Genomic DNA, 21,696 nt, shown 5'->3' with positions numbered 1-21,696 from the left:
TTTAAAGAAATATAATTATTATATCAAGTTATTAAGTTAAGTTTTGCTTGAAAACAAAGTGTTAAAATCTTGAAACAGAAAATTACACTTTGTTCTTCATTGTAAATGTTCTGTCTAAGCCCAGCTCACCACACAGCAGTTTACCATCACTGTATTAAACTAAACCAAGAATCAGACCACAAAAAACATTATGGATCAAATGTGTCTTTAAACTTACACAGAGGAACCTGCTCGTGGACTCTGGGGTTACAGGTGGTCGTGATCCATATGAGTCTCTTTAAATTCCATGAAACCAGAATCATGACTGAGTTCCCTCCTGACTGATGTGGACAAATTACACCAGATTTAGTATCAAACACCAGACAACACGCAATGAAGGTCACACCACCATGAGACTTCTCAGGTATTCATCACCTCACTATTACTGCATTAACACAAACCACCATCCAGACCACAAAAAGCCATAGTGTGAATCATCTTTATTCACCTCAGCTAATGTTACTAGCCTAGTCACGTTTTACCTCATACCTCGAGTTTGAAAAAAGAGAAACTTCATTATTTCACTTAATTTATTAAAACTGATGTTCAGAATATGAAATGTAAACTCATCTAGAACGTGAACTCATATGCGTTACAGCTGCCTTCCAATCTGCTGTGTGATATTCCAGGTCTACAACAAGCTGTAGTCTATTACGTGATCTTCTTAAACATAAGGGGCAAATGATGATCTCATAAAAATGTCACACTAATGTCTTGGACATAGTAAATGGTTAGCAAACAGTCGGTTCTCATAGATGATGCATTGGATATAGGAAAAATAGGCAGGTGTGAAGATAATTCATAGAATTTACACACACAATCTCTAAGCTGCTTTTCTCTCTGGGTCACAGGTAGAGCAGGAGCCTACCCCAGCAGTCATAGAGCGGAAGGCACAAAGAATTCATGAATTCATAATTCATAGATGCTCCAACACAGATAGCAGAGGTCTTCAAGGCACAAAGATAACCAACAGCATGAGAGATCACAACTGAGATTGTTACAGAAAATAGACAATGCTGTATGTGGTACATTATTAAAAATATTTGTTTCTGAGTCAATATTACTCTTTTTAAGTAGCGTTCAGGCACTTTCTTCCTAACTTGTATATCAATTTAAAGGCCAAACAAACACAAAAAGTCTAAAATATGAAAAGTACACTCACACTGTGTGATGCAATACTCTTAGCTGTGTACATCTTCCTGTGGGCTGGTAGAGCATTTGAGTACTTTGAGCATAATAGCCAGATGTTCACCTTAACTGAAGAGCTTCATTTTAAAGCTTTATAGTTGTAAGGACGAAAAATGGGTATGAGAAAAGAAAAAGTGATATCTTGCTATGTTTATGTAGGGTGGCACAGTGGTGCAGTGGGTAGTGCTGTCCCCTCCCAGCAAGAAGGGCCTGGGTTCAATTCCCAGGTGATCAGGGTCCTTTCTGTGTGGAGTTTGCATGTTCTCCCCAGGTGCTCCGGTTTCCTACCTCAGTCTGAAGACATGTAGTCAGAAGACCTGGAGATGCTAAATTGCCCCTAGGTGTGAATGTGATGTGATGGACTGGTGACCTCTCCAGGGTGTTTCCTGTCTTCTGGCCAATGACTGCTGGGTTAGGCCCCAGCACCCCACATGACCCAGAAGAGTAAGCTGTGTGTAGATAATGAATCAGTGATTTCTTTGCGAGTTGACTGATAAACAGAGTATTTGCAAGTCATTATAAATCACGTTCTGCAGTCTGAAGATTCTCCACATTTATAATTTATAATGTAACTAGGTAATTAGCTGATTATTTATCAGAGCACAGAAAACCTCACACACAAAGATACAAAACTGTGGGAACATCTAACTGATGATATTTCTGTAGACTATGAGTAAAATGTTTGTGCACTTTATCAGCCAAATTTAGTGTCGGAAGCCTGAGAACAGAGAGGAGTTAGAGATGTGTTTGTGGTCTGATTTCTATTCTAATAAATCAGCAGCAATGACAACATCAACTAAATGAGGACCTGAAACCCAATGATGTTTTTTTAACTCGTTTATTTTTCTTTATCTTTTATGTAAAATTTAAAGTTATACTTATTACAGGATAGTCTAGTATTCAAATATTTATAATCTTAATGGTCTTCAACTTCCTCACTTTGGACACGTCCTTCCTTAAAATCTAAGCACAGCCGTAATGCTGGGTCTCTCTGTTTGGTGTCTTTGCGTCTGAGAGGTGGACTGAACTTTCCTCTGGACTCTGCACTGCAGTCAGTTCTCATGCTCAGTTCTTTCCTCTGTGGTCTGAAGACTCGAATCTTCAGGTATTACCTAGTTTAACATCTTTCTGCTCTCATTCACACTTTATTTATTCACAGATGTTCAAGATACCCACTAATGCCCCCCCATATCATGAGAGATGCTGGTGTTTTAACTTCATGCTGACAACAATCAGTCCTTTTCTTCTTTGACCCAGAGAACACAACGTTCATTATTTCCATTAACAATCTGAAAGTTTGATTGTCAGAGCACAATACACATTTCCACTGTGTGCACTCAGTCAATTTCAGATGAGCTCGAGCTCAGAGAAGTTGGCAGCACTTCTGGATGCTGTTGACAAATCATTTCTGCTGTGCATAATGCAGTTTAAACTTTTATTGTCAAAGGATTTCCAAGACCATGAGGTGATCGCCATCACAGAAGCATATTGGTTTTAAATACAGTTCTGGCTGAGGGGTGGAGGTCATTGGCATTTGGTTGTGTTTTTGGCTTTTCCTGGATTCTTCATTTTTTTCCCACGCATGATTGAATCACCTGCTTAATTTTTTTGTTTCTAAACATTTCACAATGTTTCTAGTCTTAAATCGCTCCTGTCACACATTTTTTTTGGAACATATTGCAGGCCTCAAGTTCAGAATGAGCATATGTTTAGAAGAAATGAAGTTGAGTACTTTTAAAAAGAACCTTAAAACACACTTATTGAATATGGCTTTTAAATTCAAACAAATTAAATAATACATTCCAAAAACTATGTTTGATTTTAGTCAGTTTTTTTTTCTATAAATGTTATATTTATATAACCTTTTATCATCTTAATACAATTGTTTTTCCTTCACATAGAGAAACAGTAACAGCTCATTCAAAACCTGCTGTACAAAGACCCCCCACACACATTCAGTCAATAAACATTTTAGTTAAAATGTGATTGTTACGATTGACTAAATAGATACAACATTTTATGCCCATAATAACAAAAAGGGGTTGTTGTTCCAATTTTGTGCTTTTAACTTGGAAACGCCTACCAATGTACATTATTCTTAATTTGATATAGTTTTTTAAAAAAAAACAAAAAAAACAAATAAGCAAGCTATCATGAGTTCGTCATCTGTTCTAATTATTTTTTGACTTCCAAAAAATCACCTGAATAAAGTGTGCTCTGTGAATAAAGGTCTTTACATTCAGTGGAGAAAGAACCTCACCCACACCTTGGTCAGCAGTGGACAGGCACCAGCCTACAAACTCAAGCAATAAATTTGCATATGAAGTAAACAGATCTTAATCAAGTTAATAGAACTGAACTGCAATGTGGTGTTTATAACCTGTTTTTCTTCTCAAAAAGTTGTGAACACTATTATAATATCTCACTCTCACAGACAGACACAGAAAACTATGGAAGCGTCTCACTGCTCACGTATCTATAATCTATTAGTAGAACTGTTGTGCACGTCATCAGCCAGAATACAATGTCTGAATGCTGAGAGCAGAGAGGAGTTAAATGTGTTTGTGGTCTGACTTCTGTTCTAGTGGCAATGACATTATCCACTAATGATGAACTGAAACCATCCATGCTGTTTTTTTTTAAGTCACATTTAATATAACCTGTGGTTGAATCTCTAAATCAGGGGTGGAAATGGAGGCACAGAGTCCAGCACAGTTTGGTGTTTTTTCCGCTCTAAGACTCCAACCAACCAGCAACTAACCAGCAATTAAATGATTAGTTGAATCAGGTGTGTTTGAGCAGGAAAGTCATCCAACTGTGCAGGAATCCGGCCCTCCAGGACCCCCACACTGCTCTAAATTCACATACACAGTCAGCAGAAGAATTTAAAGGCAATGAAGATGGTTTACCAGACTACACCACACTTTCAGAAACATTGATAATGAAGCTTGGCAGGAATTCTTACTTCTCAAGCCTAATTGACATAACCAAAATTCCTTTTTCTGCTATAAAAAACATGGATTCATCTCTCTTATGACATCTCTTATTATTTCCAACTTTTTAATGTCACAAGTTTGCAGTATTCTTCACTTAAAAAGTGCAAGGTGAGCAGTCGGTCAGTAGTGCTGGTTATAGCTTAATGTAAGTGGATGTCCTAAATGTTGTCAATTTACCACTAAAACACAAAATTTATTCACATACATGTCTCTGAAACTGGCTAAAGGTCACTGCGGTCTCTGTATTTGCTGCTGGGTGGATACGGAAATAGCCATAAATACACTGCCCCAGGGTGATGGAGAAAATGCCCTTTAGCCGTGATCACCGCTAGGCGTTGCTAGTGCTTTGTGTTTTCAGACCTCTCTCCAAAATCCCATTTCTTGACAAAATTTCAAAGGAAAGGACTGGTATTTTTAGTAAAAATATATAGCTATGGTCCAGCAAGGTCACTCAGGTCATCATCTGAAATTCAGCAGAAGCAGAATATTAAAACACACTTATTTATTATGGCATTTACATCTAAATAGAATTAAACTGTGTCTAAGAGCTGTATTTATACTGTATTTTATTTTGGTCAATTTTATCAGTCATTTTGATTTTCTTCACATGCAGATGCAGCAACAGCTCTATATAACATGCTATACCAAGACTCCCTGCTCTCATATTCAGACAAAAACCTTTCCAGGACTCTATTTCAGAGTGAAGATGCCCCTGAAAGGCCTTTAATGAGGAGAGAAGAAATCATGTGACGACCCTCTAATGGGTCAGTTCTGTTTCTTTCATTACCTGTATTAGATGTCCTGTATGTAACTTTTTAACTATTTAACTGTCAATCTAATGTTTTAAAAGATGTTACATAATTAATTAGAGATCATACAGATTTGATAAATGCACAGGTCTTTGCAGTGCTCAGGTGTTCGTCTTTTGACTTTATTTAACGACTAAATTTATGTCCCATATTTTCTCCCTCTCTCTCTCTCTCTCTCTCTCTCTCTCTCTCTCTCTCTCTCTCTCTCTCTGACGTACTGTGTGTGTAAGAACACAGGAAATGCTGAGTGTTTAACACAGAATAGTCAGTCATTACTGGGACAGTATGGAGCTCAGTTCACTGTCCGTGACGCTCTGTGAGTAAAGCTTCTCTTTATCTTCATTAGATTCAGTGCTGCTGTATGAAGTTATTGATGATGTAATTGTTGATGTAAAATTTCAGCTATATATATATATATATACATATATATATAGCTGAAATTTTGGAAAAACGTAAAACACACTTTGCAGCTTGTGCAACAATTATCACATATTTTACATTTTATGTTCATCTTTTCCAATATAGTCAACTCTACAAATAAATAAACATTGAGCATTACAATATGCAGAAGCATGTGTTAAATTCCATATGTAAGTATGTTCTCTGTAGAGGATGTGTTCATTTATTTACACTTAGAAAATCAATAATGTAGTTTGACCAGGTGCATATGACTGTGTGCCCTCCACTATGCTTTATTTGGCTGTACCCACCCTAGGTGTGAATTCTATCACTTATACTCTCAGTAGTTGGCTTTTTAAATAAAAAATAGTCTGACTGTCATTTAGTTTCACAAATAAACATTTCATGCTTGGACATGTAGATATTTCAAAGAATGAACCCTTCATGTCACTTTAGTTAAAGTCAGCTTTATTGTCATTTCTTCTCATTATACATTTTAATAGAGGAACAAAAAGTACATTTAACATAGAACAGCGGCAACAGACAATAATACAATAAATACAGAACAACTATACAAACATTATACAGTAAATTCTTCTGTACAGAGTTAAAGTTTCACAGTAATGTGTCTGAGTGCAGAAGGTAAAGTGTGGCTGAGATAACCGTTCAATAAGAATGGTTAAAGGTCCATCAGGTAGATGTTCAATCAAATGTTTATTAGTCTGGAGGACGTGGTCTGAATGCTCTGTAGCCTCCTTCCAGATGAGAGTGGTGTAAACAGTCTGTGTGACGGATCAGAGGGATCCTTCCTGATGCTGCATACTTTTCTTGTACACTGTTTAGTGTAGATGTGCTTGACAGGAAAGCTTGACCTAGTTTTTACGAACCGCTGCAATGCTTTCCTGTCTGAGACGGAGCAGTTTCCATACCATTTAATGACGCTGCAGGTCAGGATGTTCTCCATGATGCTTCTGTAGAAGCAGTTGAGGATGGTTGTGCTCAGGCTGGCCCTCTTTAGTCCCCTTGGATGTAAAGGCCCTGATGTGCCTTCTTCAAGGAGGAAGTTTTCAGTGACCAGGAGAGATAGTAAATGATTAACACTCCCAGGAACCTGAAGCTGTGCACTGTTTTTACCGCTGTGCATATGCAGAGGGGTGTGAGGCGTCTGTGTCCTTCTGAAATCTACAATCATCTCTTTTGTCTTGGTCACATTCAGAGAGAGATTGTTGTCTTCACACCAGAACTCCAGCTGCCTCACTTCCTCTCTGTAGGCTGTGTATCATTATTGGAGATGTGACTGTAGTGTCATCAGCAAACTTCATGATGTGATTACTGTGATGTTGGTGATGCAGTTGTGGGTGAGCAAGATGTACAGCAGAGGACTCAGTACACAGCCCTGGTGGGCTCCAGTGTTCAGAGTGATGCAGTGGGATAGTCTGTTCTGGATCATGACTGTCTGAGGTCTGTTACTCTAGAAATCTAGAACCCAGTTCGTCCAAGTAAGAGGAGTTTTCTGACTAGCTTCGTGGGTATGATAGTGTTGAATACTGAGCTGAAGTTGATAAACAGTGTTCTAACATAAGAGTCCTTGTTTTCGAAGTGTGATAAGGTCAGGTGGATGCAATGGTTATCGCATCCTCCGTGGAGCCGTTTTGCCTGTGGGAATATTGTTGGGGGTCCAGTTTTGAGGAAATAAATTCTTTTATGTTTGCCATAATCAGCCACTCAAAGAACTTATTATTAACATTAAAAAACTTGATTTGAAGTGAAATATAATTGTTGTTTTTGTACTAATAAGTGTTTTCCTTGGAATGACCTGCCAGACATGGCTAAACCCACAGGCTATATGCAAATTTTAATTCCTAGAAGTCCCTGGTGTAATGAGGAGGCTTACCAGAGGTGGGATTTGAGCCCAGGCCATCTGGGTGGTATTTCAGAGGCCAACTGGGTGAGCCACCACAGGCTTTGGGAAGGCAGGACCCAAATGCTAAGCTTCTGTGTGATTGGAAGGTATGATTGAAATAATATATTAAACGGCGGATACCGGGGCTCGCTTTAATAAACTGGGGCTCTACCACTGCACTATAGAGGCCGCAGCACGAGGTGTAGGAAGGGTTCACCTTAAAAGGGAACGCCCGAAAACGGGTAGAAAACAAATAGCAGGTGGGTTTTCATTCTGACAAGGCGTAGGCAGGAAAACAAACAAAGGACGCCAGGGGAAAGACTGGCTCTCTCAAACACTGAGGAAAGGCTAACTGAAATAAACTTCTTTCCCAACAGAAGAGAGTGCCCGAAGGAGAATGAAGAGGAGAAAGGGACAAACTTGTTCCTTCTCTTGCTTTATGTTAATATATATATATATATATATATATATATACATACATGTATGTTATTATTATTATTATTACTTATTATTATTTATTTTTTTTAAGGAAGAAAGACACAACTTGAGAAAGAGGATAGGCTCGAGAAGTGGCAGAGAGAAAGAAGCTTGAGAGGAATTCTCTAGAGCTTCTAACTGAGATTACCAGCCGGTCCATTTGCCAGAACTCTAAAACAAAGACTCAGCAAAGAGTGTCTTCTTCCCAGCCCTTATAAAGCCCCCTGAGCAGGTGTGGCTCATTTGGCTGGATTGGGTCGTTGACTCCCCCTGGTGGCCGACGGTGGCCTAGCCCTGGAGCCAACCCTTACACATGGCAGAGATACAATATCCAGGACTGGAAACTGGTTACAAGGTCTGGAGTATTGAGCTCTGGTCTAGATTGTATGTGCTCTTAGAAACATGTATTTTAAGATTGTAAGGCAATGTAATTGTAAGGCTGGTTTAAAAAGGTGGAGAAAAATCCTAGCAAACTTGGCTGCTGCAAGCTGCTCAAACTAGTAAATCCAGCAGGATGTGTATTTATTTGCACTTTCATTTTTGTGCAATCACTTACTTTTTTGCAGCTCTCCCTCAAATGCATATGCATTATGAGAGAAGCACATGTAATCTTACAATTACATGCGAGTGGCCCAAAAAACGCTTGTTTAGGTTCATGAACCAGTTTCATACATAACACCCAGGCAGGATGTATTTGAATTACTTCTAAATTCGGCACAAAATGTCAACAGTGTGTGACATTTTAATGAGCTTATGCAGTTCATTTCATAAACCCTGGCAACTGATGGCAATTGTTGGCTTTGTGTGAAACGTTTGTTACAGTTTGTCCACAGCCAGAAAGTGGAAGATGTAGAACAGTAGTAGTGATCAACTTGAAAACACATCTGGAATAAAATTCTCTCTGTAAACTAATCAAGAGTGAATGTTGTTGAATACTCTGAATGTTCAGAGAGCGTGTATAAGTTTTTATTTTCTTATTAAATATTTATCTTCTTTGAATAGGATTTCATGATGTTTGCACTCCAGCTCTTCCAAAATTAAACAACAGCAACAAATTGACATTGATTATTGACTAAACACTGAATTTAAAGTGTTGATTAGCTGGGCATACTGGGCAATAAGGAAGGACAACTCTCAGTAAATAATAATGATCAAGTATTAAGTGTAGCCATAGTATAAATAATATTTTATTAAAATAATGTAAATGTATAAACAGAAATCTGGGAGAGCCAGTTTAAATGATCCTGATGCAGCTGATAAAAATAATAATAGTATTATCTATAAGTTTAAATACTGTATAGATCTGTTTATTATTAGACTGACAGATGAAGCAAACCATTTTAAAGGATGGAGGATTGTAGTGGGAGTACTGGGATGTCAGGTCTGATTATGCAGCAACTGAAAATAGTTTACATGACTCATAGGTCAGGTAAAAGGGCACCTTTGCAGAATTTTTCTTAGAGCCCCAGGGAGGTCTGAACTAGCTCTACTCCACGACCTGTGGTCCTGCTCGAAACTGGTCACAGTGTGATGGACATTGGTGCTGTGACAGCCATAAGCTTTCCTAATAGGCTAAAATATCACTTCTACACAAAACAACAGGAACTTTTGACAGAATTGTCCTCAGCCTGCTTAAAGAGTGTAAACATATCCCTAGCAACAGTTGCTACCGATAATTTAATTTTCTAAACAAGTGTCTAGCTCTGTGCCAGTACCTCTAAAATTGAGACATTTTTGTCACTTCCTCTTAAAACACACCCTGCACTAAAAACTCCCTCCCAATGTCCTGCCCACAGAGTTTCATTGACAGGAGCACCTCGTTAACAGCTACAATAGATTTGCAAACTGGGTTGCAGATAGATTTTAATTTTGGCAGAACTGGAGCACAATGATGAGGAAATACAGTAAATATACAATTTAATTAGCATTTTCATAATATGCTGTGTGTGTGTGTGTGTGTGTGTGTGGGTATATCTCACAAAAATGTATGTCCTTCTTACAGAAAGACCAAAAGCTACAGTGAAAGTCCAGCCAGCTGATCATGTGTTCATCAGAGAGAGAGTCACTCTGACATGTGAAATAGAAAGTGGAGATTACTGGAATTATGAATGGTATAAGAATAATAATCTTCTCAGAGATGCTAAAAGGAAGAAATATGAAATCTCTAATGTTGATCAGTCTCATGCAGGTGTTTATACCTGTAAGGGAACACAGTCAACAGGCCGAATATACACACACACCAGTGAAGCTGTTACACTGACTGTATCAGGTGAGTGTGGCGTCTTTCTCCCTTCATTTCTATCATTAACAGTTAAAAGTGTAGCCGTTCATTACAGCCATAAAACATCATCCTTTACTAAACATATCAGCACATTTCTCTTAAAAAAACACACAATCTTATGAACCTCAATGAGTTCAGGTACAGTACTGTGCAAAATTCAGAGACCGCTCTTCATTTATTTCAATGCCAGCCATAAAGTAGATCTACAAGTTATTCATTTTTCTGTGTCTCTAAATCACCAAAGTTCAGTCTTAGGCCTTGTTCACACAGTCACAAAAATCTCATCCAAACCAACACCAGAACGCAAAAACAATACACAAAATATAGTCCACACCACAGAGCTAAATAATAATAATTATTGCATTTTTAAAATGCAATATCCATCCATCCATCCTCTAAACCCCTTATCCTTCTGGGTCGCGGTGGGGTGCTGGAGTCTATCCCAGCTGTCATTGGGTGGAAGGCAGGATACACCCTGGACAGGTCGCCAGTCCATCGCAGGGCAGACAGACAGACAGACACATTCACACCTAGGGGCAATTTAGCACATCCAATTGGCCTGACTACATGTTTTTGGACTGTGGGAGGAAACCCACGCAGACACGGGGAGAACATGCAAACTCCACACAGAAATGACCCTGGTCACCCGGCCGGGAATTGAACCCAGGCACTTCTTGCTGTGAGGCAGCAGCGCTACCCACTGCGCCACTGTGCCGCCCTAAAATGCAATATTATTATTATTATTATTATTATTAATAATAATAATAATAATAATAATAATAATAATAATAATAATAATAATAATAATAATAATAATAAACTGGCTGACATTCAGTTTTACAAATGAAATATTTTATAGGTGGATGTATAGATGCTTCAATGTATAAAACTATGTTATTAACTTTAAATATCTTGATATAATGTTAAATATTATTACTGGTGTTGTTTTTGTACCTGGTTAAAATATCATCAACAATCAATAATCAATCATAATAAGTATTTAAAAAGCAATTCGAAAGCTGAAATGCAAAAAAGGAATTATTTAGAGTACAGCTGTCAAATATGACAAAAACTCTTTTCCATGAAAATACATGGCATGACCTGCCAGGCCCTCAGTGAGCTGACATGGCTGACCCCTTATGCTATTTGTCATATTTTAATACCTAGATATCTGTGGCAGGGACACAGGACTGATAACCAGGACTGTAATCTGAATTCCAAATTTGAAGACCTCTGGTCTAGTCTGTATTTGCTCTTAGCAATATGTTTTTTGAGACTGTAAGGTAAATTTACACCTGGTTTAAAATGGTGGAGACAAATTCACAGAAAACCAGCTGCTGCAGGCTTCCTCACGCTTTAGTAAAACCAGCAGGATGTGTAATCAGTTCCATTTCCATTTTTGCATGATCCTCCTACATTTTGCATGGGGAGAAGCATGTTTGTGTGTTTCTGGAATAAAATTCTCTCTGTAAACGAATAGTGTTGATGTTGTTAAATACTGTCCTGCATGTTCAGAGATTGTATTCAAAAGTGTTTGTCATCTTTGAACAGAGAGACCAAAAGCTACAGTGAAAGTCCAGCCAGCTGATCATGTGTTCATCAGAGAGAGAGTCACTCTGACATGTGAAGTAGAAAGTGGAGATTACTGGAATTATGAATGGTATAAGAATAATAATCTTCTCAGAGATGCTAAAAGGAAGAAATATGAAATCTCTAATGTTGATCAGTCTCATGCAGGTGTTTATACCTGTAAGGGAACACAGTCAACAGGCCGAATATACACACACACCAGTGAAGCTGTTACACTGACTGTATCAGGTGAGTGTGGCGTCTATCTCACTTCATTTCTCCCATTAAGAGTTTAAAGTGCATTACAACTGTAAAAACATCATGCTGTACTGAACACATTGGCAAAATTCTCTTTAAAATGCACATAATATCCCAGAGGCCTCAATGAGTTCTGAGACCACCCTTCATTTATTTAATTTCCAATCAAAACAGCCAGAAAGTAGGCTGTAAACATGCGCACTGTGCAAAATAGAACAGGCTGTGATTTTCTAACAAAGTGACTGCAACGTGTCCCCACAGTCCTGAGTTTGCTAGCTTTTCACTCCATTTAAATTATAGAGTTAGGACTTTTTCAAATCTGTCTTTGGATAATGATCATTAAGTTACAGATCTTTAGAGTCATTGAGATATTTTTAATTTGCAGTTGAGTTAGAAATATGAGAATAGTGTTCTGAGCTCCAATGGCTTCTTTTTTTTATTTGCAAGTACATGTATTTAATGATAGACCACTTGAAAATCATGTATAAGAGAAATTCTTATGGTCTGCTCTAACTGATGAATTGCCAAATTCCGGGAAAGTCTCATCTTCTTTGGTTATTATTTCTATGTCCATCAAACTTTCAGCTCAGGCTGCCTTGTAACGTAATAAAAAGTTCAGTAGTACAAAACAAAATTTAGAATCACAGTGAAGAGAAGCTCTGAAAACATTTAGGGTTTAAAAAAGCTGCCATTTCAGATGAGCTAAAGCTAACAGTAAAGCTAGTCAGAGCAATGTTAGATGCTAAGGAGAATGCATACACAAGATCTTTCAGCAAACTTTAACAAAACAATATAAAGTATGACATGTTTGGGTGCTTTTTCATTACAGAGAGCCAAATTGCATCCTTAAACAACAGTTAGGCACTTTGGTATGGAGGTAATTTTGTGCCAGAAGTTTCAGATACAATAATAAAATCTACAAGCAAAATATTAAGTATCAAAGTGTCCAAAATGTGCTGCAAATACAAATAATGAGAGTTAAATCAAAACCTAAATTTGCAAAAAAGATTACTATATATTTTCCCTCATTCTGACCTAAATGTATTACTAATTTTGGCAGTCTTTTTTTCTGTATGCAGATTTGTCTTATATATTTCATTTTCTTCTAGAATCACTTTCTTCCTTCTAAAATTTTGCTTTTTGCTTCTGACTTTTGGCATTTTTCGTGGGGGTGGGTCTTAGAGGAGGACGGTTACCTGCACTTTCTATTGGTCAACTGATTTGGAGTGACAGGTCTTCTGAACATGTGGCCACACCCACTCTGAGAGCTGTGACCTGCCAGAACATGTGGAGCACTTTGTACTGAGCATAGTATTGCACTGATATGTCCAACGTTATGAGCAATGTTTTTTATATTTATTAATGTAACACACACTCACGGTCCTGTGTCGACCTGGGTAAAATATATATTAATTGGAGTATATTAGGTAAACTGTTAAGCAAAGCTGTACCACCTTTTGGGTTTGTAGATGCTAGTGCTAACTGGCCTAGCAGTGTCTGCTAAAGGGCTAACTAAGCAACTTTGCAGCTATTTAAATCAGTGTTTATTAGTCCTGCTTCTGGTAACCTGCAGCTCCACACGGTCTTAACTGTTCCTTACCTTAAAACACCTGATGCAGCTCATCAACTGATTAATGAGCCCTCCATGAGCTGGTCAGTTGTGCTGCAGTGCTGTGGGTCGAGGGAGATAACACAGCACTGGCAAAACACAGTAAAGAGTGGAAAATACCGCTGATTACTGCTGGCTATGAGTTGCTGCCATAAGACAGTTGATAGACGGTAATGTTTAATCATTACAAAAGGGAATCAAGCCGACATGGTTGTTTGTCCCATACTGGGAGTTATGGCTGTTCTGTCTTTTCTTGTTAGCCTTAGATGACACTGCTACGCTAAATAGTGCAAATTCAAAAGGTAGTACAGCTTTGTTAATTCATAAACTACTAAGTTTGTACTTTAATGCCCAAAATAACAGTTATTGTTAGAAGTTAAAGTCAGAAGCAAAAGAAAAATTTCAGAAGCAAAAAAACAGCGATTCCAGCAGCAAAAAATAGATCCGTAAAATCGGAATGAAAGCAAAAACTGGCAAAATGAGTAATATGTTTATATCAGAATGAGTGAAAATGAGTAGTAATCTTTTTGAACAAATAAGTTTGATTTAACTCTTACCATTTTTGGACACTTTGATACTTAATATTTTGCTTGTGGATTTTAGTATTTTATTTGAAGTTTTTGGTACAAAATTAACACCATATTTTGAGGGCATGTCGCTTAAAGACACGCAGGTTGTGGTGCAAAAAAAGAAAGTGTGTGTAGAGATAGAGGCCAGTTCTGAACCCAAATACAGCCTAATACTGTTTTTTAACTCTTAAAAACCATCTAACATAAAAACGTTTTGTCAACTGTTTTATCTCCCGCTCATTGTACGTTTTCACCATGCGGCTGAGCGTGTCACAATCGATAACTGAGCCACATATCAACAATCTGGTGGGATGCCACTTAGATGATTTGCATAAAGGTCGTCCACAGTGAGAAAGCAGAGTGAGGATGTGCATCAGCGGTCTGATGTGTCAGTTACATGTATCGCCTTATTATAGTGCAGTATAACAGATAATGTTAGATGTATCAAAAAAATTCTAATGAAAAAAAGACAAATAATTTAGCATGATGTCATTGTTCACATTACAGATTTTCACTGAATGATACTTTATAGTGCTGAATGGTAACAGCACAGTTAGGAGCAAACAAGTTTTATTACATTTACATGCACTTTAAAGCCCCTTAAATCTGAGGGTCAGTTTACATAGCAGTTTGGTTCAGTTGGTTCACACCTGAGCAAAAACTGACACATTGTTACATGTTAGTTCTGCTTCACTTACTGTTCACATTGACATATTTAACACTAAACCATAAAATGTAAAGAAAAATCACTAATTGGGCAGATTTTATGAATAAATCTGGTGAAATATTTCCAATAATATCCAACAAACTTTCTTAAACACGTCTTGTGATATTCTAAAGAAATCTACTACAGGAGGCTGAGCATTATTAAAGGTTTCCCATTGGTTTATTAATTTACAATATGATTCATGTGTGTGGTCATATGTGTGTATATGGAGTATTTTTATGGTGGTAAATGTGCTTCTAACTCTATAATGTTCTTTAATGTTCTATAATGTCTGATTCAAGAGCTTGTGAAGAGATGATGAAATACGTCCATGTATCAACACAGCATCAGAAAAATTCTGTTGTACGTACCAAAGAAGATCTGCAGAGACAAGGTGGTGGTTCATCTAGTGTTTGATCTGTTTTGCATCCATATTTTAAACAAACTGCACCACAGTTTGATTAGAAGTGGACTGAAAAAGAACTCCACAGAGGGCCTGCATCATGGCAGTTCTCCAAAAAACCACACTAACATAGCAATTACACCAGAAGGTTATAAGGTTATTTAAATCAAAGAAGTGTGACCACACCCTGAAATCCTCCAAGTGAAAGACAGAATCAGTAAGAGTGAGATCTCTGAGCTGGTTGAGTGTTTCACTTAGTGATAGATGTGGGTGGGTGGAGGGGGGGGGTGAAATATAATATTGGCTAAAATTATTTTTCTCCATCAGTCAAGCATGGTGGAGAATCAGATCACAATTCTGAAATTTGAATACATCGGAAAACACCATCAGAAAAATGTTTGATTGGAAAGAAATTAATTCCACAGCAAGAGAACAACGCCAGCACAAATACAAGACAAATACAAGCTTATCAAACAGAGACACTGCAAGTGTTCTCAGAACAATGGACTATAGCCAGCTCTGAGTCCTGACCTCCACACCTTTGACTGTGTTTGGGATTAATTAGATTGAGAGAATCAGAAAATGCAACCAACTCTGAACTTTGTGAGTGTGGAGAAATATATCTGCAGATTTCTTTGTAAACCTGAAAGCAAACCTCCTGAAAACCGGAGGCAACTGCACAATGCTGTATTTCAAAACATATCCACAATTATTAATTCAATATCAGAACATTGATTTTATTAACAGTGTTGGGAACTGTGGTTTTCTTACAGACAGCACTAAAGCTGTGGTGTCCATAAAGCCTGATAAACAGGTGTTTAAAGGAGAGGCGGTCACTCTGCGATGTGACATACAGGCAGGAGGAGACACTGAGTGGACTTACAGCTGGTATAAAGATGACCGTTTGTCCCCAAACAGAAGAACACAGGAGTTCACAATCAGCTCTGTTACAGAGTCTAACGCTGGTAAATACACCTGCAGAGGAGAAAGAAAACATGACTCTCAGAGCTCAGAGATCAGTGATGCTGTTACACTGACTGTGTCTGGTGAGTCTGTGGATTTGTTTTAATATTCTCATTAATTATACTGTATGTAATGATCTTATCACTGTGTATAAACTTGATTTAGTCTATTATAATCTCCATGTTCTCTCTGTCAGATGTAGCTCAGGCAGTATTGAGTGTGTCTCCACAGAGCTGGCTGACTGAAGGAGACTCAGTGACTCTAAGCTGTGAGGTTACAGGCTCCTCTACAGGCTGGACATTCAGCTGGTACAGAGCTGTTCTCTACAGACAAGGCTGACAACAAATAAGATACGTTCATGGCAATGTTCTGTATCATGTAGAGCTCCTGTCAGACAGCAGAAGAGAAGCTGGAGGCTCCTACACTCTCAGTCCTGCTGCTCTAAATCACACAGGAGTTTATGTGTGCAGAGCAGAGAGAGGAGAACCAGCCTATCAGACACAGTACAGCACTCCACAGACACTATGGATCACTGGTGAGGAGATACAGATATTAATTAGTATATATATGTTGTATTTATCTCACCCATTATTTTAGTAAACAGTGTATTTGTTTAGCTTCAGTTATGTTAGTATTGATCAACATGCTACATGTGTATCTTGTGTGCATGTTCAGGTTCATCTCCTCCAGCCTCTCTGATCATCAGTCCCAGCAGAACTCAACACTTTAGTGCTGGCTCTCTCTCACTGAGCTGTGAGGGACAGAGGGACTCTACTGGATGGAGAGTGAGGCGATACACACACAGTGGGGAGGTGTCAGATTGTTCATCAGTTACAGGATCTACATGCAACATCAGCTCCCTCTACACATCCCTCACTGGAGTTTACTGGTGTCAGTCTGAATCTGGAGGAGGAAGTGATCCTCTCAACATCACAGTGTACAGTGAGTCTCCATTACTCTCTCAAAGTGATGCTGGAACTAAGATAGAAAAGATACAATTTAAATTATTTCAGTCATTCCGATTATATTCAAATTGAAAAGACAGTGATTCCATATAGAACCATGACTTAAAGTTAAAGGCTTCTGTTAGTCAAAACATCTTCTCAAGAACAACCATCCTCCAAACACCATGATGTCGATGAAGATACCAATCACCACACAAACATACCACAGACTTCACAGAGACACAAAAGACAAATTAAAGCATATATTGAGGGGTAAGAGATATATATTTTATTAAAAGATATAAATTTGATTATGGAGATTATTTATAACCCAAAAGCACAAAGCAAGATTGATGCAAAAAACAAAAACACACTGAAAAAATGTGTGTGTGCATTTGGAAATTTGTAAAGATGATTCACAGAACATGGAAACCAAGTGTGAAACATTATAATGCTAAATTGTAGCCAATCTTAACCAAAATTTTATTTTTTTACATTTATTTTTTTAAATACATGAAAATAGCTCACCACCCAGCCAAGAACAGTCTGTGTTCATTCTCCTTTACTACACTGTCTCTAATATTCACTGATGATGGGGGTCTCTGCGTTCAGATCATTACTGAGTTCTCCACACTTTCTGTTTTCTCTCTCCAGATGGTGATGTGATTCTGGACAGTCCTGTCCATCCTGTGTCTGATCGAGATTCTCTGACTCTCCGCTGTTTATTTCACTCCACAAAGCCCTCAAACCTCACAGCTGATTTCTATAAAGATGGATCACTGCTCCAGACCCAGACTACAGGAGAGATGATCATCCGTACTGTCTCAAAGTCAGATGAAGGTCTCTACCACTGTAAACACCCAGAGAAAGAAGAGTCACCAAAGAGCTGGCTCTCAGTCAGAGGTCTGCTGCTTTAACAAAAAATGTTATTACAACTATATAAAATCTGATATAAGACTAATGTAAAATGTTGATCATTGTGTTTTTCACAGCTGAACCTGATGAGGAGAACAGAACATAAGCAGTGATGGAAGCTGGAGCATCTTGCTGAGTGAATACCAGGATTTTACATTATATATATGATCATGTGCTTTAACACCCAATTAGAGATTACTCAATCTGACAGGTCAGAAAAAGAGGCTTTAAATAACAGCTAAACATCTAACTGTTCATCTGTGCTGTGTGCAAATAAAAGTAGTCTTTTATTCGTCTGTCTGACTGAACAGATTCACTTCTGAGAGGAAAAGTAGCTAAAATAAATGTGTTGCATTGTATGTGACAGTGTTTATCTCCTGTGTCCCTGTCAAACAAACAAACGAATGAATGAATGAACGAATGAATGAATGAATGAATGAATGAATGAATGAACGAATGAACGAATGAATGAATGAATGAATGAGTGAATGAACAGAAGAAAGAAAACATGGAACGTGATGCAGTTTGTTACAGTCTAAGTCGAGCTGATATGGATGCCTGGCAATACTTTTTTGTCAATTTTTCAATAAACATAGAATAAATCATTTGTATAATAAGTAGTGTTGACTGTGTCTATTCTGAGTGACTGATTCAGGTGAAGATCTTGATTTAGTGTCTAGATTCTAGTAACTGCCCTTCAGAACCTGTAGGGGGCAATTCAGCACCATCTGCTCACATGAGTTTAGGAGGATTTTTGTTCTGCTTTCACTTTATTGGACAGTTCAGAACTGACATCACTTTTCAGTAACATCCCATTTTCCAAAGATCCACAACAAACAACAACCTTCTTCTACTATTCAACAGAATGAGGCCTACAGTAAAAACTGCACACTGCAGGAGGAGCATGTATACAAACTGAGCTCACTGTCAAAAATGACGTCCAGATTCTTGATATAGTTTTCTGCCTTCACTGAACAATCACATTTATGGAAATAATTTCAGACACTTTTGTTTTACTTCCAGTGCTTATATCCACCTGAAATTCACATATGTAATGTCTTTTGACACTGTACTGATACAATTTGTCAAAAACGTATGTATTCATAAGCATGAACAAAGACATTTTTAAAAAATAAATGAATAACATTAGTACTTTCTTGAAAATTTTGCAGAATACAAAATGTTTCCATTGTGTATCAGTCCATTTAAGATGATCTTGAGCCCAGAGAAGTCAGCTACATTACTGGACAGTGTTGACATAATACAGTATTGAACATATGGCTTCGGTTCAGTCTTAACTTGCATTTGCAGATGCAGTGATGAAAAGTGTTTATTGACAATGGTTAGTCAAAGAGTTCTCCAGCCCATGTTGTGATTTCCATCACAGAGACATGGCTGTTTTTAATGCAGTGCCATCTGAGGGATCATAGGTCACAGGTGTGCAGTTGTGGTTTCTGGCTTTTCTAGCACTTCACCACAAGATGGGTGGAAAATATGTACTATTTAAAGCGTAGTGCGACTGGCTGAGTGCTGCTGTCTGTGTGTGTCTCCAGTGTTGATATGATCTTACACTGACCACTGTCTCTCTCTCAGGTGAGGACTTGTATTGCTGGGGCCATTTAAGGGTTGATTTCCTTTCTTCTCCTCTGTTTTACTGTTTCTCTATTTTTATTAAAATGACATTGTAAATAAAATTATCCAGCATATTGGAGCACTACTCTATACCTGGGCAATACATACCCTGTATGATAATAAACATATTGATTAGTAGTCTATCATCAGAACAGTCTGCTATAAATATTGAGTTTTAGTTCTTCATTAGTTGATGATGTCATTGCTGCTGTTATACTAGAATAGAAGTGAGACCACAAACACATCTAACTTCTCTCAGCTCTCAGGCAGAACTGAGTGTTCTGGGCATGAGATTGACTGATAAAGTGCAGAGCAGGTCTATTCATAGCTTATTGATCTGTTACCAGTGAGATGCTCCCATAGTTTTGTTACTAATGTTTTACACTGTTGTAAACTGTATTTTGACATTAAAAAGTGACTCCATGTTATGATTTACATTTGACAACATGCAACTAGCCTTAATAATATAAAATAGTGATACAAAAGAAGTCAGTCACTGCTCTGTTTCATTTTTGCCTGAATACATATGCAGTTACAGGAGTTTCCCTCTCAAAGCACAAAATACTGGGAGGAGGATGGTAATAAAACCATCTACTCTGACCGAGGCTTGGTTTTACCAAGACTTACAGTAACTCCTGTAAAAAACGTGTTTTAGTGCTGACATGGCTGACATTGAGGAAAGAGCGAGTATTCATATATACATATACTTATTCTTGATAAAAAACACCTGTCGCATTATTCTTCATTTGATGAAGGAAATAAAAAAAAAACATAAACCAAATAGTTTTAGAAAAACAATGCTTTAAACTAATATCTCCTAAAGAACAGGCTTTAACTAAATAATGACTTGATAGCTTTTGGACATTACAAAGCAGAGGACAAACTAATTCTTTGGATGTTCATTAAAAAGTATGCTTGGACCCAACCAATGGGTCATGTTGCTATGCCAACTCTAGAGAAAACAGTGATTGGTCATGGGGTTAATGCCTATGAAATGTTGCAAAAAATGAACAGAGAGTGAATAAAATAATGTTTCTGTTTTGACAAGAAATCATGTTTGTTATGCAAACGCAGTGAGCAAGCTAGCTAGCACACAGTGAAGGTTGGGGTCAGCCACTTGGAGTCCTCCACACTGAAATCATCCATCCATGTTTTTATGGAGCCCACTTTTTGCACAGGGAAAGGGTCTGGAAAAGGAAAGGGTCTTCCCCAAACTGTTGACACAAAGTTGGAAGCATATAATTGTCTAAAATGTCTTTGTACGCTGCAGCATTAACATCACCCTTCACTGAAACTAAGGGGCCCAAACTGACCCCAGACCATTATGCCTCCTCAGCCAAACTTTACTGTTGGCACTATGCATTCTGATAGGTAGTGTTCCTAGTAACTGTAGTGGAGGCATGCTTTAGAATCTCGGTAAAACCATTAACATCACCAAAACAACAAACTGTAGTCCATTATTTGATCTTCTTGAAATATAAAGTTCAAAGGATTATCTTCTAAGAACATCATGTCAAAGTCTTGGACATATTAGACGGTTAGCAAACAGTCAGTTCTCACCGTCGACGTGTTGGATCTGTTAGAAATGGGCAGGTTTTAAGACCTGAGCTGCTTTAAGAAGGATCAATATGGCCATATAACTGAGTCAGAGCATGTACAAAACAACAAGACTTGTGGGGTGTAAGTAAGGTGGGACAGCCATGGACTAGTGACAGGCTTTTAGGCATACAAGGCTCAACTATGTACAAGGTCAACGAAGAGGGCAAGGCATGGTCAGAACTGACAGAAGGGCTACCATGACACAACTCACAGAAAAGTTTAATGATGGTTACAGGAGAAATGGGGAATGTGTCACAATAGCTGCAGACCAATCAGAATGCCTGTGCTAACCCCTGTCCACCAAGTGCCTACAGTAGACATGTAAATGTCACAACTGAACTTCTGCTGGGAAACTCCAAATTCTCCTGATCTCAATCCAATCGAGCATCTGTGGAATGTACTGGAACAACAAGTTCAGTCCACCTTGCAATATATAG

At 38.0% G+C, this 21,696-nt stretch overlaps 1 protein-coding gene across 1 annotated transcript in view; it reads left to right on the top strand.

Moving 5' to 3' along the window:
* The window catches only part of LOC118814056 (sialoadhesin-like), a 96,044-nt gene that overhangs the window by 8,779 nt on the left and 65,569 nt on the right, over positions 1-21,696 (top strand). The window contains exon 3 of the mRNA XM_036579723.1: positions 15,980-16,252. Within this exon, the coding sequence (XP_036435616.1) occupies positions 15,980-16,252 (273 nt within the window). The remainder of the gene's footprint in view (positions 1-15,979; positions 16,253-21,696) is intronic.

This window comes from Colossoma macropomum, unplaced genomic scaffold, assembly GCF_904425465.1.
Source record: "Colossoma macropomum unplaced genomic scaffold, Colossoma_macropomum, whole genome shotgun sequence".
Classification (NCBI taxonomy): Eukaryota; Metazoa; Chordata; class Actinopteri; order Characiformes; family Serrasalmidae; genus Colossoma; species Colossoma macropomum.
Note: the sequence above shows the minus strand (reverse complement) of the source record. Positions and strands in the feature narration are given on the sequence as shown.